General features: G+C 43.7%; 1 protein-coding gene across 1 annotated transcript; it reads left to right on the top strand.

The window, feature by feature from the left end:
• Positions 1-7,101: 7,101 nt before the first annotated feature.
• Positions 7,102-25,297, top strand: ARL8B (ADP ribosylation factor like GTPase 8B). The gene is made up of 7 exons (XM_063347890.1): positions 7,102-7,376; positions 16,568-16,648; positions 17,275-17,348; positions 17,773-17,866; positions 18,516-18,583; positions 18,821-18,891; positions 20,301-25,297. Exons 1-7 carry the CDS (start codon positions 7,254-7,256, stop codon positions 20,348-20,350), a joined length of 561 nt encoding a protein of 186 aa, XP_063203960.1. The 5' UTR covers positions 7,102-7,253; the 3' UTR covers positions 20,351-25,297.
• The last annotated feature ends 797 nt before the right edge of the window (positions 25,298-26,094 follow it).

The raw sequence follows: 26,094 nt of genomic DNA, 5'->3' as shown, positions 1-26,094 counted from the left end.
CGCCACGGGGAGACGCCAGCATTCCTGAAGGTCATCACTTGCATGCAGCAGCTCACGCTGCAAAGTGTTTGCCAGCATCTGCCAGATCAAAATGCTAAACCGAGTCGGATCATTTATATTTTCACTGCCAGTGACGGAAAATCCTACCGCTTGCCAGCCTCGTAGCTGCCACGTTTCCAGTCTGCTAGACAAGTAGAAGGTAAAGGAGGTGCTTGAAAGGTAATGCCTCCCAGCAAACCCGACACTGGGTCACCTCAGTGGCACGACAGCCTGCGGATTTTCCCCTGGGCTCACCTATAGGCAGTCCTCTCAGAGATTTGGAAAGCCTAGGGTCCAAGCATGCACCTCTCTGACATACAAGCCTGTCTCTCAGACAAACATGCAAGACACTGGGAAATTAGATACTTCTGCTCACGTCAGGTTTCACGCAGGAGTCACGCCACTGCCTGCAGCCCTGGCGTCCCTGGGGAAGTCGGGCTGCGCTTCCCTTTCTCGCACCTCCCTCCCATCTGTCTCTCTCTTCCCCAGACTTTGTGCCGTCCCAGGCTGCAGAAAAGAGTCAGGACTGAAAGGCATGCTAGCGGCATGCAAGCATCTCTAAGAAAATAAGAGTTATGTTTTAGTTTTCAAGGTGTATCTCCCTCTTAATGGCAAAGGATTATTTCTGGTTTAGCTCAAGCAACAGCAGCACAATAGACATGCTTCTTTTTCAGGAGAGCTGGGGGGAGGACACAGTGAAATCCTTCCTTTGCCTCTTCAGGTTCTTTAGTGAGTATTTATACTGTGGTAGTACCCCAAAATCTTGCAAAAGAGCAAGCCCTGAGTAAAGCTGTAGGAAAACACGGTGTTACAGGCTGTGTGTTAGATTTAGGAACCATTTACTTTAATGTCCATCTCTGTAGAGGTGAGTGCTGATCTTACGCTTTCCTTTAGGCATTTGTATCATAAGGACAACACATATCTCATACATGCTATTGTCCACCTCTGTTGCTTTTGACAATATTTCAAGTGGGACTTGAAAATGCAGAGCTGGAAACAGTCCCTGCCTGCTGGTGCTGCGGAGCAAGGCTCCGCGCCAGGGCCAGTGCATACGCACAGCCCTCCTCAGCTTCCCCGGCTCACCAAGTGTCTTCCTCCCTCGACAAGGAGGGACACCTGAGCAGGAAGGCACCCAAAGCTTCTAAGACATTTTACAAACGGCTGGCTCAATCCTCTTGAAATAAAATCAGTGTCAACGTGAACTGACAGCACAAACAGGGCATGTGTATCTGCCTCCTTAAAGTATGAATTGTGAACAAGCAGAAATGCAAAATCTCAGAGCAAGACTGACACTATTATTTTGCCATGGTTCCTTGCTCAGCAGCAGGGAAAGCGCCACACAGCAGGCTTCTGTAACTCATCAAATCAATTAGTTTCTTTGTCTGCATCAGCTAGTGGGAGTAGTCTTTAGCCAAAGACAAATTAAAGAAACGTCCAGTAAGATATTCTATTTTGAGAGGAGCTGTCCTATTTTCTCATACTACCGACAGACTCAGAAATCTGTGCACAATTTAGCTCATTATTAGAACTAATTGGTGCCAGGCATTCCATCCTCTTTGATACAGCTAACCATGGGTATGAAATTTTCTGAGTTAATGAACCATAAAATGGATTAAGAACTTTCAAAGTGCAGTTCATATCACAGCTTAATTGGAAGGAGTGTATTAGTTGGCTTTTTATGGATACAAAGGAAAGCCATGTTTTGGGGTGGAAAAGCACATGCACAGCCGCCTTCCCTGCCACTGGGGAGCTGGGAAATTTCTAATTTCAGTGCGGCAGAGTAGTGGCATTTGATGGCAGGCACCTTCCACAAACGCTCCACAGCACGCCCGGCCAGCCAGGAAGGCTAGAAACAGGCTTTTTTCTCTCTGCACGCAGTACTTACTATTCCTCCTGCATAACGCCCTGAGGAGAGAAACCAATTAGTACAGCTCTCCCAGCAAGGTCAGGGGAGCTGCCAAGCGGATAAAGGGCCAGTCAGGGTGGTGTGGATCCTCCTGACGTGGCTGGCATAGCTGATGCCAGACTATCATACCCTACAGTGTGGTCCCACTGGTTTTACACCAATCTTACTTTTTTACCTCTGTTTGACACTGTTCTGAAGAGTAGATTTCTCGTGTCCCCCCCACCTTTTCTTACCCATTGGCTCAGAAAAGGAATGCAATGTGATTTAGAAAATCTCCTTCTGGCAGCGATGGAGAAGGAGAACCCTTTTGCAGGTGTCCCAATGACAAATGTAGCTCACTGCGATGACTCAGGACCCGAAGGTTACCAGGTGAAACAGAATATCCACATATCTACACACACACCTCTTAGTGGTCAGCGCTGATTTGGCACCATATAATACTGATGAAATACTCCCTATTACCTTTTGTGGTGTCAGTACTTTCCTGAATGGGCATGGAAAAATCTGAAGTTTTTTGTCCTTAGTAGCAGTAACAGAGTATTTTTTCTTTTATTATCCAAACATTATGAACTTTTATGTTTCATCTGATGATACAGCAATATACCATTTCATGTTATTGCAGAACTTTCATAATTTAGGTAATTTGTAATTTAAACAAATGCCAAACAAACTGTGTACCGCTTCAAAATATATTTGGAAGGCTGTATTGTATCACTGGGTGAATCCAGTGGTTCTCCTCTTGTCTTGTGCAACCTCCAGAGAATTTCCAGGAAATGTCTAGACACAGAAAGCGATGATCTGATCCTGGTTTTCTGTGCTCGTTGCTTCTGATATGGCCATCGACAGACTGCTGCTCCTCAGGTGCCAGAAATATCCTGCAAGCCCCAGCATCAGTAATTGCACTGCTGTGAGTGCTCCGCACTACCGCACTAATGAGTGTGAAGATTCCCAGGGTGCTTCTGCAGACAGCTGAGGGTGGAAACAGGAAGCAGAGTCGAAGTCTGGAGGCCTGAGAAACCCTGGGTGGAACAGTCAAAGAATTATGCACCTGATGCTCAGGTTCATAATTAGCGCTCAGTGCTGCCTTTCTGATCACAGTGAAAGGCACTTTGGAGAGCCCCATAATTTGAGGTGAATGCCAAGAATATACTATTAACTTAATGTAATTAGTTTTATCATTCCTTTGAGTTTAGACACACAGGGCTTTTGTTATGTTACATGTTATATCAGGATTTTATTGGGAGAAATATTCATGGTGTTCGAACATGGACGTATGAGAACCTGAAATACGCTGCAACTTCACCAGGCTTGAGAGAACAGGCACAGCATCCCCATTTGCTGGCACTGGAAGTAGCTGATAGTAAATCACAAGTCTGTTGCCTGAAAACACACCACAAATGAGAAGAGATTTCCTCTGCACAGAATTTGCAGTCCGTGTAGAAAGTGTCTGTGATATCTTTGCAATACAGGGAGAGGGGCATCATGTTGTTGTTTTCAGCTATAAAAGTGCTCTCGCACTATTTTGTTCCAGTGGGTGAATTAGCAAATTGGATTTGCTCCCAGGAGTAAAATATTCATTTATCATTTCATGGAAACCATGACTGCCGTGTAAGATGTGCTGTTGCCTGTTCCACATCTGTTTGTGGTGAGCTACGACGAGTACCTCAGGAAGCTTTTATCTCTGAAATAATGATGGACGTGCAGAAGCAACTGACCACGCAGACCGGCTCCTAGCTGGCGCGGGTAATCAGAGTGCCTTGGCACAGCTTCTGCCTTCTGTGAACTCTTGAACGTATACAAGCGCAAACCACTTTGTCAGAAAGGCACTTCTGGAAGGATTATTCTCCTGTGCAATTGTGTGACAATTAATAAAGAATATTATGGGCTGCCAGGTCCTTGGACAAGGAATGAAATATACACAACCACTTGTTATTTTGCCTCCTGCAGCAAACCGAAGAGTGCCCCGCACCCCAGTGCGAGCTCAGGATGCTCGGTGTCTCTTCAGATGAGACCTGTGGTGATAACGATGATCAGTGATGACTGTACTGGGATACGCCAATTATGTTTCTTGAATGTTTTATCTGTCCTCTTAAGTATGTCCATGCTAAAATCCACGCCTGTGCTGTGCAAGTGTTACGTCTGCATTTACCTCATTAATGCTGGCAATGGAGGAGTGCAAACCAGAGGAAAGCCTGCAAAGGCACGTGGAGGCAAGCCATGCAAAAACCACATCTCCGCAACGGGCTGATTCTACCTCAAAATACGGTTGGTGTCAGCTATTAGATGTGCTGTTCTCACATGTTTGGGACAAACTGTGATCTTGACACACTAGAGGGGAGAGCGGAGCCGTGCTGCCTCGGGAGGGCGGTGCATGCGGTGCTTGGCTGCCCAAAACTCATCAGCTGCACACGCCGCCGCACTCTCTTCATCCAGGAGTAGGAGGGCTATCTGCCAGCTGCATACATTACATCATGGCCTGCCTGTGTTTCAAAGCAGTTCCTATATGTGATTTTTGTTAGCCAGGGACTAGGCTAGCTAAGCTGTAGCACTCCTCTCAAAAAAAGAAAAAGGCCTGTTAGCTTCTGCTGGCACTAGGTTATAGCCAGTGCTGTATTTGCTGCTCTTTGCAAATATGAGCAATGACAAAAAATGCCAAAATTCCCAAGTACTGCTCGTCCTGCTTCCTTGTGTGCTTTTTTTGCACCATCTGAGCTGCTTGGCCACTCTCTTCATTATTCAGCCTCCATAAAACTAGTTAACCTGCTTCCCCTGCTCCCCTGGGAGCTGGGATGTCCATAACCAAGCAGCTCGGACAGGGGCGAGGGGCGAATGGAGCCCAGCCCATGCTGGTCCTTCCTCCACCAGCGTGGTGCTGGGGTGGGGAGGAACGGCCTCTCCCCTGCCTTGAGCGAGTCCTTCGGGGTTACAGAGGCGGCAGGGCTGGGCAGTCAGTGAGCGTCCAGAGGCAGAAGGTTTCCAGCTTTGCCAGGGCTACTTTGCACTTCACTAGGGAGGAAAGTCATCCTCAGCCTGATCCCAGTGCCCTGAAAAATGCTGCAGAATTAATGAGGCACAGCAAGCTAACAGAGCAGGGCAGAGAGCCTTGACTCTTCATGCAGTGGCTTAGGTCCTTAGTATTTGTAAAATATTTTGAGAACCATTGCAACTGAGGGCAAAACAGTAGCTGTTTTCCAACCTATAGACAACCAGCAAATCCTGTTTAATATCCATTAATATCTCTTAATTTGCATCGTGTTTTTCTGCAACATCGTAAGAAATCCTGAAGAAAAAGACTGTACTTCAGGTGAATGGAAAACATTCTTATTCCTTGGGCATCTTATAGTCTCCTCACAATTTTTTTTCAGCTACATCTTCATTTGCTCAGCTCATGTCCCTCCTGCCTTGGCCTCACGCTGCAAAAGTCACCGTGTAACTACCCGGGAGCTGGCAGTACATGATTTGTGAACGATAACAAACACTGGGATCCTCAGCGGTATCTCTCTGGAGACAGATGTTTAGAGAAGGTGTGGAATTTATTATGTAAATTAAGATGTTGACAGCTTGTAAATCTCTATCATTCTGATCACTTTTCCTTTTAAAGATCATGCAGGCGTGCACATTGCTTTGCTTTCTCATGCTGCTGTTCCTTGGAGTCGGGGGGTTTCTCATCTCCACCTGCTTTGCTGTACAGAACTGGGCTTAACTTGGCCACAGATGAAAATAACCAGTTACCACTACCTCACCGGCACAGCAGCAAGGTCCACAGCAAATCACCTGGAAAAGTTCATGCAAAACACATGGATTCCTGGCAAAAACTTCTAGAGAATGGCCGGTTATGTGAGAATAACTGAGGCTAATGAGGTCGTGTGACCTAACCTTTAGTTTTTTGGAAATTCTAAGGGCACACACAAGGTTTTGTGAGATATTTCACTTGCTCCAAAAATAGTCTCCATTTGTCACATGAAAATATTATGGTTAATGTTTCTTAAATATTAGGAAGGACTTAAGTCCTCTGCAAGCCCAGGACTTGCCTACAGGCCATCTTTCAGCTCAGTGGTCCTGGGGACAAAGAGAAGCTCCCAGGTGGCCAACCTGAGAACACTAACAAACCAGAGGATGCACCAAGAAAAGCCCCCACAGTTGATGTCCTTTATAATCAGAGCTTCAACCCACCACACGGTCTTGCTGGGGTCCCGTTTGCCACCCTGCTGGGTGGCAGAGCGGCCAGGGTGGCTCTGAGGGGCTCAGCGGGCGGCCAGGGCACTTCTGTGGGGCTGGGTGGGGGAGATGGCCAGGGATGGGTGACGGGGTGTAGGCTGGGAGCGCAGCATGGCTGACAGGGGACCATGGCCGTAGAGTTGGGGCATCAAACGTGGCCATGGCACCACGGCCAGGCAGCCCTGAGGGGCGGAGACAACACCCTTGCCTGTGGCTGCCAAGATTACAGGGGTGAGGCGGTGTGAGCAGACACCCCCTTCACCGTCACCTGCCCAAGGTGGCAGGGCTGAGGGGGTGTAAGGGGAGACCTCCCTCATCTGCCCAAGATAGCAGGGCTGAAGAGGTGCGAGAGGATGCACCCTTTGCCCTCACCCACCCAAGATGGCGGGGCTGAGGGGATCTACAACTACAACTCCCTGAAAGGAGGTTGTAGAGAGGTGGGGGTTGGTCTGTTCTCCCAAGGAACAGGTGATAGGACAAGAGGAAATGGCCTCAGGTGGCACCAGGGGAGGTTTAGGATGGATATTAGGAAAAAATTTTACACTGAAAGGGTTATTAAGCATTGGAACAGGCTGCCCGGGGAAGTGGTTGAGGCACCATCCCTGGAGGTATTTAAAAGATGGATAGACACAGTGCTTAGAGATGTGGTTTAGTGATGGCTTTTGTCAGAGTTAGGCTGATGGTTGGACTTGATGATCTCAAAGGTCCCTTCCAACCTGGGCAGTTCTATGACTCCATCATTCCCTGTGACAGGACGCCCCCCACCCGCCCAAGATGGCGGCGCTGAGGGCGTGTAAGCGCTCGCCCCGCCCCTCGCAGCGCGGCCGCGCCCCCGCCCCGCCCTCCCCCCTCGGCCGGTCCTCCCGGGCGGCAGCGCGGGCGGGTGCCGCCAGGGGGCGGTGTGGCGCGGGGCGGGGGTTAGGCCGGGGGCGCGGCCCCTCTTGGTGCGTCGCGCGGGCCGCGCCGCCGCGTCATATGACCGCGGCGCGGGGGCGAGCCGGGCCGTGAGGGAGCGCGCGGGTGTGGGACAGCCGCCGCCGCCAGCCCCGGGCCCAGCCTGCCAGAGCCCCCGGCTCCCCCCACCGCCACCATGCTGGCGCTGCTCTCCCGGTTGCTGGACTGGTTCCGCTCGCTCTTCTGGAAGGAGGAGATGGAGCTCACCCTGGTGGGGCTGCAGTACTCGGGCAAGACCACCTTCGTCAACGTCATCGCGGTGAGCGGGCCGGGGGTAGGCCGCGGCGGGGCCCGGACGGGCTCTGCTGGCCGCCGCGGCCTATGCGGGCCCGGCGGGAGGGGGCTGGCGGCCTGGCCGGGCCGGGAGCGGCCCCGCTCTCAGCAGCCCGTGGTCGGCGCCTGCCCCGGCTCCGCCGGTACGCAGGCCTGTGTCGGGATGAACCTCTGGGATGGAGCTGTGCCGCCGGGGTGGGAAGCAGGCGTGTCTGCCCTTGCTGGGTGGGCTCGCAGGGAGGGCGGCCGAGCCAGGCTGGCTACCGTGCTGTGGCCCCGTGAACCTTTGTGTGCTAATGGGACCTCGCTGATACGGGACTGCACTGATAACAGTATGCTCTGAAGGCTTGTGTGGCTGGGCTCATGTTAGCATAGCATGAACAGTGTCTTCAGCTACTTTCTCCCATTTAACTCTTTTTTTAGTGGATCTCAGTAGGCAATTTAAATGTTTTCTGCTCATGGGTCATCTCTCAGGTATTTGCTTATCCTGACTGCTGGAACCTGTATCAAATAGTCTACTTTCTCTTAAGGTATGTGCTAAGAAGTATAACTTCTAAGTGTAACAGCAGCAGACTGCTGAACTTGGGCCTACTTATCTGATGATCTGCCTGGAGCAGATGAAGGAAGGGTGTGGGAATCCTCCTACATGAAGCTTTTCCATTGTCAAACAAGATAGAGAGTGGATTGCTTAAATGGCTTATTTGGCTTCATCAGTGACCTGTTCTACAGATGCATGTGACGGAAAACATTCAAAGAGTCAAGCTGGAATTTGGAAGCCCTTGTAGTGAGGCTGGAATGGGAAACACGTGTACCTTTTGGTTTTGCAAGGAGCATGACTGACTTGAGTCCAGTGCACCTGGAATGAGAAAGCTGATGTCCTCAACCTTAGTTGAGCAGGCCTTCAGCTTTTTCTTTTTTTTTTTTAAACTGTTTCCTTAATATTACTGAGTATTTTTATGAATGTATTTATGTGAGTGTCAGTTGAATGAGTTGCTGGATAGGAAAAGGACTCTCATTCTCTTGCAGTTATATGTAATCCTTGTTACACTGGCTAGTGTCAAAATATAACCAAGCTCTTGTGTAGTTGAGGATGTTAGAGTTCGCTGGGCTTCATGATAATCATGTGAAATGGGTCTGCCTTCATAAAAGGTAACTCTTCCTCTGCCTAGCTGTGTTGGGTGAAAGCTGCTGGACTAACCCGAGAACGTCAGAAGCATTTTCTTTCACACACAGTGGTGGCTGCCACTACCTCTGGGCTTGAATTTCTAAAAACAGAACTCTGTAATTATTGGACAACCTCAATCTGTGGCTGCTGAGCTGATACTGATTGGTGTGTTCATGCAACTTTGGGCACTGAGGTTACTCTACAGGTTTTTTTGTCTTCTAGAGTCCTGGATGGTGATGGCACTTGACAGAGTATCACTTTGCCATTCTGTCTGTATACTACCAGCAGCATGGCTCCTTCGAGGATTTACCCGTGGAACCGTACTGCAGATATGTGGAGCAGTAGAGCATTGTTGTAGTAGTTGCGTGTCAGTTTAGTCCATCTAAGTTGTGTCAAATAGTAAAAGTACTCCTAAGTAAAGCTTACTTCTGCATCCAGCTTGCTTTGCTAGGGGTTGAATCTTGCAAGATTTCAGCCGCACATTAGGAGCACACCCTGACATTTATCTGAGTGTCATTCAAATAGCCTTGCAAAACTGAGTGAAATAAGGAAGCTGTTATACATAATGACACAGCCTAGTTAGCTGTTTTAGGTTTGGAAGTAGCAAGTCACACTTCTGAAGTTTTTAATTAGGGAATCTAGTGACTCTTTACAAAAAACAGTGTGAGGGAACTTGCTCGGTTTTCTATTATTGGTTTTAAAAAGATAATAGCATGAGCTTCAGTTGTCAGCACAATATTGCTTTCTACGGAAGGAGCAGTGTTATCCATGGCATGAAGAGCTAACTTCCTGTTAGTTCCTTCATTGACTGACTTTAATTCAGAGTATGCATTTGGAAATTAGTGCTGGAAAAGAATAACTGCTCTCTGCAGGCCGGTTAATGGTTTGGATGGATGTAGCTGTCAAGCATTGGGATTCCATAAAACTAAAATGAAAGGAATGACACAGCAAGATTCTAGTCCTATAGAATAGTTTTAAAAGCTGGATTACATACCAGGAACTTGGTATAGCTTATAAGGTTGCATTCTGCCTACCGAAGGGCTGTTGCCAGTCTTTTGACAACAGTGAGTTTAATCTAATATAAATCTCTAATGTAATCTATGCCAATCAAATCAGGCCTATGTAACTAAAGGAAAAACTCAAGCCAATTACACAGGAGGCTTGATGCTGACACTGAAGTGGAAAGGCCATGAAAGGCAGGCAGTCCAGTTCCAGAATAATCTTTTTCTAGGTTGCTAGCTGGTTTGGGCTATATTTATTCTTCCACTGTAAACAAGTGCTTAGTTTGTAAATCAGACCAAAGTTAGACTAGAAGGTTTAAAAAACAACCTTAGCAGTGAAATGTAGTTATAGCTGGATACAACTAATGCAGCTTCTGCTTTGCGAAGGCTCTGTATTAGTCACTGTCTCTAATTAGATATTAAGGATAGGTTTTCCGTATGCGTGATTAAACTTGCTCACAAGGGAGGATATCATTTCTTCCTGGTCCTAATTTCCATAATGTAGATGGCCTATGGCTCTTATTCAGAGAAACTGCATGTCATCCCAGTATCGCATCTTGAATTGTTAGCTTCTTATCTGAGGGCTTGAAATGACCATTATTCACTGGAGACTGCAGTATCTTCTGTCATTTGCATCTCTGCAGCTAGTGTCTGTTAATAGGCTTTCATCAGACTTGTTGTCAAAGCTGGGAGTCCCAGCCACGCTGGTGTGGGGAGGTTCGAGAGGCAGCCCAGCTCCACAGCCATGTGACGCAACTGAAACATGACTCAAGTAAACTGACTCTCCTTCCAGGCTGCAGGCAGTGCATGCTGGTGAATGAAGGGACGCTTGTTCAGTTTCAGAAAAGTACTTCATGGAGAGCGGCGTTTCCTATTGTGAAGTCTTGCTTGAAGACCGGTAGATTGATCCTTGATCCAGGTGTTCGGCACTGGAACACTGAAGCTTGGTAGCCTGATCCTCAGTGAGCAGGAGAAGAGAACTGCAGGGTGGGAGGGGGTCAGACTTTGCTGATACAGTTGTCAGGTTTAAGAGCTAAACTCAACTTGTTCTGTTTGTGGTGATATGATCAGTAAGATCCTTTTTTTTTGGATTTGTGTCAAAGCATGCATTAGTATGGTTTGTTTTTTAACTTTGGAATATCTGACAAGTCTTTGAATGAGGCCTTGGTTTCTAGAGAGAGGCAATTCTTGAAATGCCTCTCAACAAAAGATAAGTTTGGCAAGTTGGGAGCTGTGACTTCCTTCCATCCTCATGACTGTTAGAAGTAACTTTGACTTCAAGAAGCCATACTGGAGAAGTGTGGAAAAAGATTGCTCTAAAGAGTTTTTCTGCTGCTTCAGTGCCTTCTGGAACACCCAGGTAGTTCATAAATAGCATATGTTGTCACTTCATACACATAGTTGAGTGAGAAGGTTGATACATAAGTGTTTCTTAATCACAAAAGTCTCATAAATGGATTGCCTCACTTTATTAGGTAATAAAGCTAATATAAGGTCTCATTCTCCAGTTAATACTCTTTCTTTGAGGTCCTGCTTGCTGTACCCCACATGGTCTGAAAAAGGTGACTGAAATCGGAATCTAATTTTTCCATCATGGCCTTAAGTTCCCATATAGGACTCCTGGAGAAAGATGCTTTCATGACTATCAGAGGCATGAAATGTCCTAAGCTCTTACATGACTGACTTCTAGATAGAAATATGCTTTTTTACGTCTTGTTTCACTGCTGTGTGGTAGCTACATGATAAGCAGCTCATGTCTTTTTAAATATTCCATTGAAGTCAGGGTTGGGGAAACAAAAATGTATTTTTTTTTTGGTCAGATACTGCTATTTTGCCTTCTGTAGCAATCATTCATAGAAGTGCTGTTGTAAAGCCTTTCAAGGGACTGTTAGATCACAGGGGTTGAAGCTTCTAAACTAGTGTTCAAGCTTCTAAATGTGGTCACAACAAGCAGCTGCAATACTGAAGTATTTCAAGAAGGAAGCTAGGCTACAGAGACTGGAGAGTTGACTTGTCCATGTATGATGCACTTCTTCGTTGAGGCTATGAATGTTGCAGAGGAGGCTTAGTGTAACAGTAGATTTATGTAATGCTAAAATGACTCTGTTTTTTTTATTTTTTTAAGAAGAGAATTGAGAGATGCAGTGTTTTTCTTAGTGTGAAAAGAAAGAAATTTAGGGATGAACAGCAGGGCTTAAGGTAGTATGCTAGTTCAGGTGGATTCAGAGTGGCCTGGCTGGAATCCATACTCTGATGATGTTGTCTCCTAGTTGGCTAAACTTGTTGGTGATCTCTTCTATATGGATGAAAAGTATTAGGAGTAAAGATAAACAAATCTTTGTTATGTAGTAACAAAGCCTATATGAAGAAATTTGTCCTCTAATGGTAATGAATCATGGTAGCTTTATGAGATGCACGCTAAGTGCTGCCCTGACCTTTTCTGTTGATCTACTTGTGCAGGCTGTGGAATCAAAATCTGGTAGCTGTGAATTGGTGGTTGAGGACCATGAGGATGGAACATTGTAGGCAGCATGCTTTCCAGTGCCAGCAGGAGAGTTACTGCTGTAGCTGGAAAGAAACAAGAGGGAGCACTGGTTCTACTGCTGCAGTTTGAGTTCTTTGCCTTTAATGGTTCCTTTAATGTATTGAAATGAATATTTAAGGAAGATACAGGAAGTAGGAGTACCAGTCTTGCACTCAATTACTTGATCAAGCTACTTAGGGTTTGGTGCTGACAGTCTGGTAAGTGTAACTCCCTGGAAGTTGGCAGTCTTCTGGCCATAGCTTATGGCTATGGAGGGGCAGATGAAGTAGCCAGTGTGTGGTTTATTTTGTGTTTGGTTTTTTTTTTTGACTCAAGACAACTGGAAATAGTAGGTTTAGTAAGCAGCTTATTTTAATATTAACTAAGTATTAAAGAAGACTAAACTTGCATCCTTTGTATGCTTCTGGAATGTTAGGTGACAGTAAGTTAAACACTTGCCCGACCCTCTGGGAAATGAACTGTACCTGTAACTAGCATGCTGCTGGCTTGTTCCTGAGGCAAGACTTCTGCGGGTGCTGGCTGGCAAAGCTGCCCCTGGCCTGGTGGTGGGCTGAGGGAGAGGGCGCAGACCCAGAGTTACAGGTAAAAAGCAGTGTTTGTGGATGTGGCCGTTCTTCGGCATACGTGTTGGTGTCTCGGAGTGCACACCAAAGCTTGTGTTAGCTGGTGTGTTAGAGGTGGGCCAGACTTGGATCTGGTAGTGAGATGGAGAGTGCAATTCATAAATGTTAGTCTGTGCAAGAGTTGTGCTAATGCTAGATACAAGGTGAGCTGAACGCAAACTGATTCATGCGGGTAGGTGTCGGCATGAATGGTGTACTGGAATACAGAGCAGGGACTTAGTTCAGTCTGGAAGGAGTGTTGCTCCTCTGAATAATCCTTATCCAGTGTAAGTACTCAGGCAGGTAAATGGATTCATATTGCATTAAAATCACGTGCTTGGGTTCTCCAGGAGAAGGGAGCATTTCTTAAACTAAGACTAGTCCTGCAGGTTCTTTCTGCACGTGGTCTCTGAAATTTGGTGTTTAGTCTCTCTCTCTTTCTTATCTTTCACATAGGGTCTAGAGTTAACTTTTGTTTTGTGACCTTCAGCAAACAGTTTGTATTAATGCTGTATGGTCTGTATGACCTCAGAGCTAATGGCTTATTCATAATCACTTCTAGTACACAAAGCTGATCTTCCGGGAGGCCTGGATGAAGTACAGTGTCTGTCTGTCTGTCTGAAATATTCACAAGTGCTGAAAACAGATGCTATTGCTAGATTTGTAAGCAACTACTCTGGCTGTTCTTGATGAGTGTTTGAGCAATGCTTACTGTGTATGACAACAGCCGAGCACTTTCGGATTGGGAATTGAAAATATTTCTATGCTTATCAAACTTGTTTTAAAGCTGCTGCCTATTTTAGAAGGAGAAAGCATCGTATTGTGAATACACAGTGACAGGGCTGAGTAATCTGCTCTAGGGGGGATGCGGGGAGTCTGATTCAAACAGAACTGCCTACTAATAAAAGCATATTCTTCTTGTTCTGCTGTGCAAGTAGCTTTTGCATATGAATACTCTTAAGATGCAGCTGAATTGCTGGCTTTTTTCCTCTGTAGAGGTAGTAAACAAAAGACCTCTAAATTCTAGGTTTAGAGAACCCTTTTTTGGGCCAAGACAGTTGGATACAATAGCAGAATCTATCAAAGGAGATCAGTGCCTGCTAGCAAAATCCATTACAATAATTTTAACCACTTTTGACCTGTCTTAAAGAAAGGTACTGGCAGTCACCTTGTAGGTACACTGTGAACGGAGGAACACCCACACTTGCGTCAGAATAAGGTCTTTCAAATTAAGATCTGAGTTGATCAATATGCTCAAAACCTGGTCAGGTGTGCCTCTCAAAGCTATAAAGTGCCTGCCTCATCTCAGAATCCAAACTTCCTCTAGAGAGAAAGGGCATGCTTGTGTTTTGGAGGCAGTTCAGTGAAGGCACCTGCTACCCTTCTGTTTGTGACAGTTTGGAAAGTATGTCAGATAACGTGGGCTTGTCTCACCTACAAAGCAGAGCGCAGAAAGCTGTAACTCAGGTTGTAACTGAGCCACTCTGTAGTGTAGTTTATAGGCAAGTTGGAACAAGTTTTTATGCCACCTGGATGTGTAGTGTGGATAGAAAGTACTTGGAAAGTAATACAAGGTGCAGCAGGTTTTATGAAGATTCTGTTAAAGCTTCCTTGTGGTGCATCACAGTAACTTCTTCAACATTAAGCATGTGGCAAATGAGGTGCTGCTCCAATCTGAAGGAATCTGTATCTTAAAGGGGCGGTGAGAGCGCGTGAACTGTAGATAGGAACAGCTCTTGAGTGAAGAATCTGGAAGTATCTGAGTGGGAATAGCTGACAGCACATGGGGTAATATGAAACAGCACAAAGAGACGGAGGTTCAGGGAGTGCTTGGGAGATGTTTGGTTAGAAGATGTGGGTGTAGGGTGTGACTGTAGAGGCAGGAATGCAGTGGTTCTTGAGCAACCGTGGCAAGCTGACCCTTCAAAGGCAACATTGGCAGTGCATGCTTTATGACCTGAACTAAACTTCATCAGACATGGAAAGCATGGTTAACCATCAGCTGCTGAGCTACATGTAATCAAACTGGCTGAAACGGACAGCTCATGCACTGGGCTTTCAGGACAGGAAGGGGAAGGTAATGAGCAGGCATTGAGGTTGGGCACCTACCTTGCAAAGTAAGCAGAAAGGTTAGAGTAGTTTCTAAAACAATGTTGCATGAGACTAAGCTACACAGAAAAGTGTATATCAAACAGTTGAAACCTCTTTCAAATGAGAATGCAGAACACCTACCTAAGGAGGTTTAAGCTGTCCATTTTTCAGGTCATCACCGTTTTTAATGTTGCATTCCTCGGATTCAAGGACTTAGTTACTTTTTTTACTCCTTTTAAAAGACTGTTAGTCTGTATAGCCATGCATCTGGAAAGCAGATCTTAAATGTGAAAAAACACCACCTGTTCAGGGGACTGCTGGCTTCAAATCCAGGCTCCGGATGTGTTTCTCTTTTGGAGGTCAACAGCAAGATCAATGTGGCATTTAACTGAAGGACTTTGCCAAATAAGGACAAATGAGACTGCTATCATCTGTATGTTTTCAGTTGGCTTCTAATGTTTATCAGCATTGTACTGGAGTTTTTATTGTATGAAGTTTGCATCTTTGGTTTGCTAGTGGAAGCTCACAGGGTTTTTTGGGGGGTGAGTAGGGGGACCAAGCTGAAGGAAGTGCAGGCTTCTAGGCATAGATGTGAATGACAAAGTGTTGGTATTAGAATCTGATCATCTTCTGGTTGCAAACTCTGAACAGCCTGTACTCAAAGCATGTCCAGTCAGTATTAGTTACTAGTTCCAGCTTGTGAGCAGTAGGGCCCTAACTCTATAGGGTGAGTTGACGTCTGCTTCATAGATCCTAAAGGGCTTTCAACTTCGGCTAGCTTCTCTGTGCAACATCAGGGAAGAGAAGCAGGCTTTCTGCTGCTATGATATCAAATGCTAATTAAACAACGGAATGCATTTGAGTCGACCTTTTTTCCAGATCTGGTTGACTGTCTGGTTCTATTACACATAATGGATGTAGTGAGATACATAATGACCACTGTGGCTGAGATTCACCTTCTGCCAAATAGCTGAGGGAGCATGGGAGAAATCTGTGCTGCAGTTGATAACGCTTGTTATGGCTCCTGGGTTAGCTACAGGAGATAGCTGTGAACTTGGCTCTCAAGCTGTTGCAGATAAAAGTGTAACAGATAGTAAAACATCTGCCACCAGAGAACCTCTCTAATGCAACGCTGTTTTGCAGCAGTTATGTCAAAGCGATGCTGAGCTTCTGGTGGAAATGGGCTGAAATACTCTCCAGTTGCATTTTGATTGCCTCTTCCACTTCTGAACAAGTTGGACACTGTGGCCAAGCAGGAAGCAGGCCTGTCAGGTCCTTCCACTTTCCAGCCTTTTAAAACCCCTTAGGGAGTTAACCCATCCCTGTGGGTTGGAGGCTTACTCCACAAGAGTGATTTATTACTGTAAATGTTGTCCATGGAGTAGCTTGCATCAGAGGAAAATCTTCTGGATATTTCTAGCTTCCAGGTAACTAAGAGATCCTGACGTACAGAGCTTGGCTTCAGCAGAAGTAGGTGAACGGCTCTTTTCCTATGCTTGCCCTGGCTGTCCATCTGTTAAGCTATGCAAAGCACTTCTCCCCAAGTAACTTTGCTCCCCTGACTGCCTCAAGGCTTGAAAAATCATTTAAGTGCTTGTAAGAAATTACTTGACTGACTTCACACAAGCTTCAGTACACATGAACACGGTATCTATGACTTCTTGGCTATAAAGCCTTCAGTTGTAAGGCAAATGGTTAGAAAAAGCTTATGATATTTTACTATGTAAACTAGCTGTGTCAGATAAGCACTAAATTTAACTTTTTTTTTTTCAGTCAGGTCAATTCAGTGAAGATATGATTCCTACTGTGGGCTTCAACATGAGAAAAGTTACGAAGGGTAATGTTACAATAAAGGTATGTTACCATTGTTGACTGTCTCTGCAAGGTTGTCTCCAGCTTCTAGTTTAAAATATGTATGTTTGCTCTGTTTTGCTTCCACCATTGGGACAAATATAGGAAACTGAAGAGGCTCAGCTAAACCTATCAAATAGCTTAAGAATACGCTTATGTTCACGGAGTTTCTTAAATGAGAATCTGTGTGTGATTTCTGGGTTCATGGACTAGTTAAAGCAATGTTGTTATAATGCTGTTTGGCTTTAATTGGAATTAATTTTCACATGTTTAGGGCCCAGAGATCCTCCTCTTCTGCTCATCAGTATTGCTTAAGGGAAGGCTTACATCAAAAGCAAAGTTTTAAGTCAATATGTCTTGTTTTATTTTCTTGTATACTGCAGTATGTAAACATAGTATACAGGTGTGTTCTTGCATCTGGTGTGAGATGCTCTAGTTTGCATCTTATGCTCTTGGGCCTGTAAGATTTGAGGAGCTGTACAAGGGATTATTTCTCTTCTAATATGTGAGAGGTCCTGCAGCTGGCCTAAGGAGGAAGGAAAAACTGTGTTTTGATTTCTTCTCTTATTTTTGTGTGATGTGTTTAAATATAGCGCATGGCTAAACTGTCTTTTTCCCCTTGCCTTAAGATTTGGGATATAGGAGGGCAACCACGATTCCGAAGCATGTGGGAGCGATATTGCAGAGGAGTTAATGCTATTGTGTAAGTGTCGTCTTCCTTCAGCTAGTACGTAACTTCAGATGTGCTTCTCTTCTCTGTGTAGCCTTTCTAACAGTGCATGCTTGGCTCGGTAGTACTAGTTTTAATTTTGAAACTGTACTGCAACTGTATTGACCTTCTTTTACCCTTAAGTTCAGGGCTCAAGATGGGTTATTTTCTTATCAGTGTCTGATCTGGAGTACTAACTACTTCCTGTCTGAACTGGGTGGCAGTGCTGTCTAACTGAAAGAATCTTTCATCTACTCTGTTCTTAAAGAATTTTTTTAAAGAGCCAAATTCTTTGCTCAGATGACCTAGCTTTGTTTAAAGCCGTGTTGAATGTGCTCAAAACTGACAGTGTAAAGGAAACACTGCTGTTTCTGAAGTAATTCAGTTTCACTGACCTAACCTTAAATTCTTTTTAAAGCTACATGGTAGATGCTGCAGATCGTGAAAAAATAGAAGCCTCTCGAAATGAGCTGCACAATCTTCTAGATAAGCCACAGTTACAAGGAATCCCTGTAAGTAATATTGCCTTACACAGTATTAAACTTGCTTGAGCAACGTGCATGACTTCAGCAACTCTGAAGTCAAGTGTGAGGCCTAACCTTACTAATTGGTGTAACAAGAACAATACCTGCCCCTAGTGCCTTGAATCAAATTGTTGACCTCAGTCAATCCTTCAGTGATCTAATTCTTGTTTCAGTGTGCACAAAAAAAAAAGAAATAAAATTGGAACAGTAGATTAGAGTATTCCACAGTATGAGCTTATTCTCTGTTCTAGAGTCTACTCTAGTACAGGTTAACCAGAGTGTAGTACAGAAATATACAGTAAGTTTGGAGAATTTCAGCTGAAAGTCTACTGGGATTGTTCTCAGTTTTATCAGCTGATGCGTCCTCATGCGTGATTTTTGCGCATAACAGTTTACTTTTACCCCTCTTTACCTGTGACTACATCAGTCTTCCTCCTTGATCTGGTTTAATAGTGAATGTCTCATTCCATTAGATTTAATAGCCTAGTGCAGACTGTTTGTCGGACTCCCTTGAAGTTTGGTGTTTGTGGGTTTTTTTGTTTTTATGGTATGGTTATATTTTTGTGTTTTGCTTTTGTTTGTGTTTTTTCCTGAAAAAATGAAAGCTGCAACTATTTCCTTCTGCTCTGGATTTCAGGTTCTAGTACTTGGAAATAAGAGAGACCTGCCTAATGCTTTGGATGAGAAACAGCTAATTGAAAAGATGTAAGTCTAACCCTTCCTAAGAAAGGCTACTTGAACTCAATAAATGAATTTTGTGTACATAGTGTTGTTAGATCAAGAAGCTTGCATTTGTAAGTAGAAAACCCAGCAACAGGAGGTAGCTGAAACATTGTGCAGAAACAAGTTATGTGGAGAAGATGAAGGGGAACAGTTTAGATTCTCAGTATAAGAGTCCTTGTTATAAGTAAAGTGTATGTTGAAATTTTCTCTCTTTCGTAGGAACCTTGCTGCTATTCAGGACAGAGAAATCTGCTGCTACTCAATTTCTTGCAAAGAGAAAGATAATATAGGTAACTATTAACCTAAAATGCTAAGCATTATGAAGGATGGATTGGGGGATTGTAACTTGTTAAACACAAGCTTCCTGGTTTGAACAAATCAAAGAACAACGTGTAAGTGCACTGGCTAAATTTGGTATAACTTCTGATGGCAGTGAGCAAGCTTGACTGGTATTAAAGTTGTAGGGGTTGTAGTTATTGAAACATATGTTAGTCTCCTGTGAAACCTGCTGCCTTTAAGTAGTTCTCAGCAAATAGTCTCACTTCTAGCTTGGCTTAAATGATTTTATTCTTCTATTGGGTACTCTCAACTGGGCCTCACTTCATGAGGCTAGCAAGTACTTGCAACAGTCATTCCCTTGAAATAACCATCTTCCCGTACTCTCTTATCAAAGTGGTCCATGTTGTGTCCTGTGCTAGTGACTATTCCATGCAGCCAAACAGTAAATTTTTCTGGTGTTGACATAAATTGTTCTAGAATTTCTGTAGTTCAAAGGCAGAAACCATGGTGCTGTGTAGTACCAAGTACCTGACGCTAGTATTGTAAGTAAACTGAGTAATCTCAACTGGATGAAAACACAGTATTTAACACCACTTGCCATCCTTCTCCTGATACCTTCTTGTGGCTGCCATGAGATTAACACTGGTTGATTGGCAGGCTAATGTGAGTTTACTGATGAGGGGAAACTTTAGGCTGGTGGTCACAGGAACATGCTATAGAGGGTAATGGAACTCCTTCGTATGAAGGACTCAACTTCTTTTCAGGAAAAATGAACAGCCTGTGGAACTCTTCTGGCGGCTTCTCCAAGAAGCCCCTGTCACCTTACCATCAGTTAAAGACTCAAACATGGCAGATAGGAGAAGCAGATACTCCCTTCTGTCATATCCCCGCACAAGGCGCACAGCTGAGCATTGCTGATGCTGTAGGGAGGGTGCTGCCAGAGGCATTGGGCTGGTATGACGCCAGTGCATTTCGCTTCCTTAGGAGACCCTCTTTCAGGCATGAAGGAGCTTGATGCCTTGTACTGTAGAGCTAAACTAACTTTGCTCTCATCAGGTGAGGAGAGGCAGATGGGCAAAATAGAGCAATGTTGATTGATCTAAAACTAATTATGTGAGCCATACCAAAGCATCAGATTAAAGGAAGTCTTTTTTCTACAAGTGTCGTTGACTGAGGAACCAGGATGTCTTGGCAGTTCCTTTAAATGTTACCTAAAGGATGCTGGGCAGTTCTAGGACCAAAGCACAGACAGCAAGTATGCCAAAAAATTATTCTGTTGATCTGTTTTGGACCATCCCCTAGCGAAGGGCTGGATATTCCTGTCATGTATTTGAGGACACTGGCATACCAAAGTGATGCTGGTTATACAAATACAGATAGACACTTGAATATGGACCTTCTCTTCTCTCTCTCCCTTCAGATATCACGCTTCAGTGGCTTATTCAGCATTCAAAATCTAGAAGAAGCTGAAGTCTTCCTGGAATCTCCAGTACCAGTTGGCCATAATCTCAATTGTCCACTTCCCTCCATAATGAGATATTACCCAAAAATCCTGTATCAAGAATCTGCCTTTTCACGGTTCATTTATCATGTGCACTGCTGAAGACTTGTATTCCTATTCTGTCACAAAACAACTAGAGTTGTCATGATAAAGTCAGCACAAATATTTATTTTACAACCATCTATGGCGGGAGGGTTGTGGGGGGGCTTTTTAAAAAAAAAAAATCTCTACCATGTTAACTATGATGGTACACTCTGTTCTGGTTTTTCAGGGCCAGGTTTTTATATGATTTTCAGCAAGTGTTTTATTTCTAGTGTTTAGTGGCTTGAAGATGCTGATGCTCGACAGCATTAAGATTCTGTAAGATGCCACATACAGTAGTTAGAAAACATTTAAGCGTGAGTTGTGGGATACTGATTTATCTCACAAATGCATGTGATGTGTGTATGTAAGCAGAGAAATGGAAACTTTGCAGAGGGGAGCACAAGGCATAGATCAGCATCACTAATCTACAGCTGAGATCTTATTCTGTCACTTGAAAAAGAAAACTCTCATGATGAATTAGGAAAGAGTCAACTGTTTAAAATCATTTTGTTGCTTCTGTTTAACATTTGTGTGGGGGATGGGAATGGACTGTTCTGTCAAGCTTTCAAATATTGGAGTATTCCAGCATGAAAACAAATTGCTAAGAACATCAGACTTTGTTCAAATACATTTTTCTATCTACAGATACCAGTGGTCTCTATCTGAAACCAGAACACGCATTCTGAGCAGCTGCATGACACTTAAATTACTGATGTTTTTGTATAGAGTCAGTTGTTGACCTTTAGCACAATATCTGTGTAATTGTCTAGTGTCTCTCCTGCTCATGAAATGGCTGGGCACAGTTTCACCTGGTGCTATGGAATATCTAGGCTATTGTGACAACTCTAGACCTGCCTGCTTTCTTGATGTAACCATGTACAAAGTCTGTAAGTTGCAAGATGAAATGTTCTACTGTGTCAAAGCACAAGAGAGCCAATGAATTGATCCTGTTTCTTGACTAGCTCCTACAGTATAGGGAAGTATGTATAAACTAAAGATTGTAATGTTTTTGTAGCTTTACTTTCTCAATGACTTCAGTATATTTAAAGGGACAGACTTGTTAAGACTAGTTTGTTCATACAGTAATGTCAGTGTAGCTTACTAGTGTATGCAAATACATGGTACACCTGCTCGTGTTGCCTCACACTGTGTGTGATTCTTCACCTAAATGTAGTTTGCATTATGTTGGAGTCTTTGGTTGGAAACACTGTGTAGTCCATATCAGTTATGACAAGCCAGTTTTAATTTAGACTGCCATGGCCTTACTGTTCTGTACCACCTCTCGCAGTGTTGCACAGACACTACATGCTGCCTGCATTCGGTCTGAACTTACATTTTAACTTTTTGTCCCCTTTCAGTTCTCTGAAGCATGATTTCAATTAATTCATACTCTGGTGCTGTAGAGGAGAGGGTATATTAACTTGCTACTGTAGTCCATAGTTCACCAGGAACTGCTACAGTTACTTTTATTTAGCAAACTTGCTTGTGCCTAAAATAAGGAAACTAAACTAGAATGTGTGAATCTTTGTGGGGGACCAGGTCACTGTTTAGTTAACTGGCCTATAGCTAAACTTGATGTGTTTGGTGTTTATATACTTCACTGCTTTCAGCGTTTATGGCATCCAAACACTACCAATTGTTAACCTGTGCATTACTCTCTGCATGTGAACAACTTATACAATTACTGAACTTTGTAAATACGTGAATTTTTTTATTTAGGTGGATGCATATGTTGGTTTACTGCTCTTCAGCTTTATTCAATAAACTTATGTTTTGAGGGTTGTATTGACACTTAACTGACTGACTTGAGTTGATGTGGCTTAACTGATGGCGATGTATTATGGGATGTCTGTCTCCTCTCCCACAAGATTACAGTGGGGGAAGAAGGCTTGGTAAATACTTGAGCTTCTCTGTTCTGTGGTTCAGCTATTCAAGTGAAATGCATATAAACCCACCTTTCAGGCCTGGGGCTTTCTCAGCTTCCACGAGCAAGCTTAGCTAGTCAGTCTCAGCAGACCTCAGTGCTTTATTATGTTTATGAAAAGCACTAATTAGTCAGCTGGAGGATCTTAAGTAGGGGCAGCCTCCTGGAGGTCTGTTTTCAGAAGAAAAACGTGTGTGTCTACAAACTTTTTTCTTGTCATCAAGTCTAGAGTAAAACCTCTGCTTTTCCAACACAAGTGTCAGAACTAGGAGTGCTTCATCATTCACTGCCAGTTAAAGCGTAAATATTCTGATCTCATTGGAAAGCGAGGCTTTCATTGACTGAGGTCTTGAACAAAATCTTTGCCGTGATTTTAATCTGAAGTTACCCTGACTGTTCTTCCCAAATGCTGTGTTTCATTAATTTCTCTTGGACCGTTGATTAACTTGTAGGACTGTATGTCAACATCTTCCAAGTAATCGTAACAAACTTGCTGTCTTCTCTTCATGGCCTTCCTCCACGTAAGCTTTCAAACTTGCTGAGCTGTAACGGGTTAGTTTTTAGGCCTGAGTACTGGTCAGTTAGCATCCTTCATGTGTAACTTGGCTGATGGGAAGGGCTAATGAACTGTTGAGTAAAAGATCGTGTGCATATTTCTTCAGTTGATAGGGTTTCCAGTGTGCAGAACAAGCTGCCTGGAGTTCATGTTCAAAGCAAAATGCCTCTAGATGCAAAATCTGAAAACAGTATTACAGATGTAAGATTGGTCACACTGATTGCTCTGATACCAGTACTAATCACTTAAATCAGCTGCGGTGTGAACTTTGCCAACAGCTGTTTGTCTGATGTGGTATTTCAGTAATAGTTTCTACTTCTAAATGTAAATAGCAAGGAGGGCCACACTGTGTGTACTCTAAAAAGTATATTTGCATTACTTCATGAAATGACTCAAGTGAGATCTTCACAGCTATTCTTGTACAGTTCTTCCAGATGTGTAGAAATGTAGACCTTGGAGAGGCTATTTGAATCCAGTGACACTTTTTCTGGTTGAGGGCCTGATTAACTTCACTTTGAAACAGAAGGGAAGTGCAGTAAGTCTTTCCAGAGAAGTGAGGCTGTTCTTGCCACCTTTCAGCCTTGGACTGAAAAAACTACTTGCTCATCTGGCAAAGTTAAACCTTTTCTGCTCTAATAAAGCTGTAGAGCCTAAGATAGGCATTAGCAGTGCTATCTGCTGAACTTGGGTGCTGTAGCTGTGTTCTGCTCCTAGAAATCTGTTAAGTCAATCGAATCTCTCATGATGATTACTTGCCTCAGTCGTGAGCCCGGACAGTAAAAGGAGACTGATTAAATTTCCCATTCTCTTAACAAGTTGCTCTTAGGGGTTACATTTTAGTATTATAAAATATTGTACTCAAACATCAGTAGCTGTAGTCCTGAAACTCTCTTCTGATGTATCTGCAATAGACCTTGGCCTTTAGCATATTAAGAAAACTGGATCTTGTGAAAAGGCAAATACTGAGTTGGAGAGAACTCTCGATCGTGAATATGTATGCAAGTTAGACACCAGGTCATACCTTTATAACCTGATGATGTGTTGGTATTGTATGGCGTCCCGATGATTTAAAATAGCTGTCAACTCTGAAAACTTGGTGTCAGTTTTGTTCAGTACAAGTTTTGTTTGTTCAAGATCTTGCTGATCACAGAGCAGCATGGCTCTAGACTAGACTGGGAAGAAATGTTTGTGCGTGCACCCACAGTACTGAGCTGTGCGGAGGTTTTCTTTGGAGTGTTAATGTCCTGTCGATGTTAGTGTGGATGGTGGTTTCTTTAAGTGCAATTACAGTGCAGCATGATTCTCATCATCACCCCGAGCGTGGCTGAGTGTCTTAGCAGTTGCACAGAGCAATTCTGTCCTACCACTTGGCAACATGAAAAATGCACAAATGTGGAGCTGTTTCATGATCTGTGGAACTAATAATCTAGATTCTTATGGATTTGTGTTTTTTTTTCTTTGCATCTTTATGGAAATGGGCTGGAAAGATGGTCCTTTTTGGATGCTGACATATAAAACTGCATAATCTTCACTTTCTGGTAGAAGAAAGGAGGCCAAAGAAAATGCCTTAAACAGTCTCTCTGGTTAAATTAATACAGGAATGTTGTGCAGGGATCTATAATAACTTGAAGTATGATTTAGCTGGATTAACAAGCTTTTAACTTTTCTACGGTTTAATTTTATAGTTACTGTGGCTGTGCAATGGCATGTCTTGAGTTTGCTTTGTGCGTGTTTACTGAATGTGAAAGAAATGCGCTTTCTCCCTGTAGCATGCCCCAGCGCTGCTCCCTGCTGGCACTGCTTTGGCACTGACCCTGACCAGAGAGCTGTGTGAATTCCAAACCGGGGGGGTAAATCAGGTTATTTAAGCTGTTTTACTAAGCGCGGTGCGTTCCCAATTGCACGAGCAGTAAAGCAATGAATTGTGTTAAAGGAGAAGTAGCGCGTGAATGCCTGAGCCTGGCATGTGCTTTCAGGACTTTTATTCTCAAAATATGAGTGTAAATGACTTGTCTCACTAGATCATAAACCTTCAATGAGTAGTGTATTGCTTTAGGACTACAGATGCTGAACGCTAAAGTATGCCTTGGTGAAACATTGGGGTTTTCTTTTACGTGTCACTTAAATGACAAACACAGAATGTCACTCAAAGGGGGTATGCACATACTCTTTTACAGGAGAAGTAAAATATTTGATGTTTTTATTTCCGTCACAGTGGAAGGTGGGTAAGTAGACCTTTGTGCCAGGATTAGTGCCTTTTAATTATGACATTATAGGTTTTATTCTGTTAAAGGCAACATCTATCTCTGTGATCGTTTTGAAGTGCTTCAATAAAAGTGTTGTTGAAAAACATTCTTTTGCATATTCATCTGTAGTACTACAGCTGCTTTTATTACTCTTCACAACATACGAGAAGCCCTCATTGCCAAGTTGTGTGAAACACTGTTATACTCTAGCTAAACTAAATAAGTCTATGCTAAAATGTAATTCTTTAGATATCTGTGAGAGGAGCAAACAGGTTGACTCCTTGAAGCACTCTTCTAACAATGAAGAGAGTAGGTGGTATTGCTGCTGTGCAGGCGGATAACTTGCCAGTAGTAAATTCAAGAAGTCTTCCCTAATTAGGGAACTTCACATTTTAAACACTGTCATGAGTGAGGCTAATTCAAAATTAATTCTAAATTTCATGTTTTTGTTTTTAAAAAAATAAGTCATTGAATGCTGTTGCCTGGTCAGTGTGTGCTGTGTGTTAGGAGAGCGGTTTCTGGGGAAAGTGTAGGAGTGTTAACTGTGTAACTTCATCTTGAGAGAGTGACCGTAAGCCTTGTGCTCCGTGGGGGGCAACTCTCTGTGTAGTCGGTCAGTGAAACTCTATATAATTTATGATAGTGGCTTTGCTTTAGATGCTGAAAGCACTTACTGGTCTAATTTGTGTTTTCCTCTGAAAAGACCAATCAGGGAGAAGTTCATAAACCATATTATTCTACAAACAAAGCAGATATGTGAGTAGAGAAAGAAAAAGCCGTTGTGATATGTGAAATTTAAAGCTAAACTTGATTCGCACAAGAGTCTCAGAGTGAAGTAAACTGGTAAGTTGCTTCTGTGTAACTGTTAACCTGGGATGTGGGAAGATATTTCAGTCTTTTCGA

This window comes from Chroicocephalus ridibundus, chromosome 10, assembly GCF_963924245.1.
Source record: "Chroicocephalus ridibundus chromosome 10, bChrRid1.1, whole genome shotgun sequence".
Classification (NCBI taxonomy): domain Eukaryota; kingdom Metazoa; phylum Chordata; class Aves; order Charadriiformes; family Laridae; genus Chroicocephalus; species Chroicocephalus ridibundus.
The sequence above is the reverse complement of the archived record's forward strand: the minus strand, read 5'-3'. Positions and strand labels throughout refer to the sequence as shown.

What these genes read in the sequence shown, in the direction of transcription:
- ARL8B (XM_063347890.1), top strand. Translation starts at nt 7,254, where the DNA reads ATGCTGGCGCTGCTCTCCCGGTTGCTGGACTGGTTCCGCTCGCTCTTC. An exon ending in AGGGTAATGTTACAATAAAG is followed by an intron (nt 16,649 to 17,274) that starts GTATGTTACCAT and finishes CCTTGCCTTAAG; the next exon opens with ATTTGGGATATAGGAGGGCA. An exon ending in CACAGTTACAAGGAATCCCT is followed by an intron (nt 17,867 to 18,515) that starts GTAAGTAATATT and finishes TCTGGATTTCAG; the next exon opens with GTTCTAGTACTTGGAAATAA.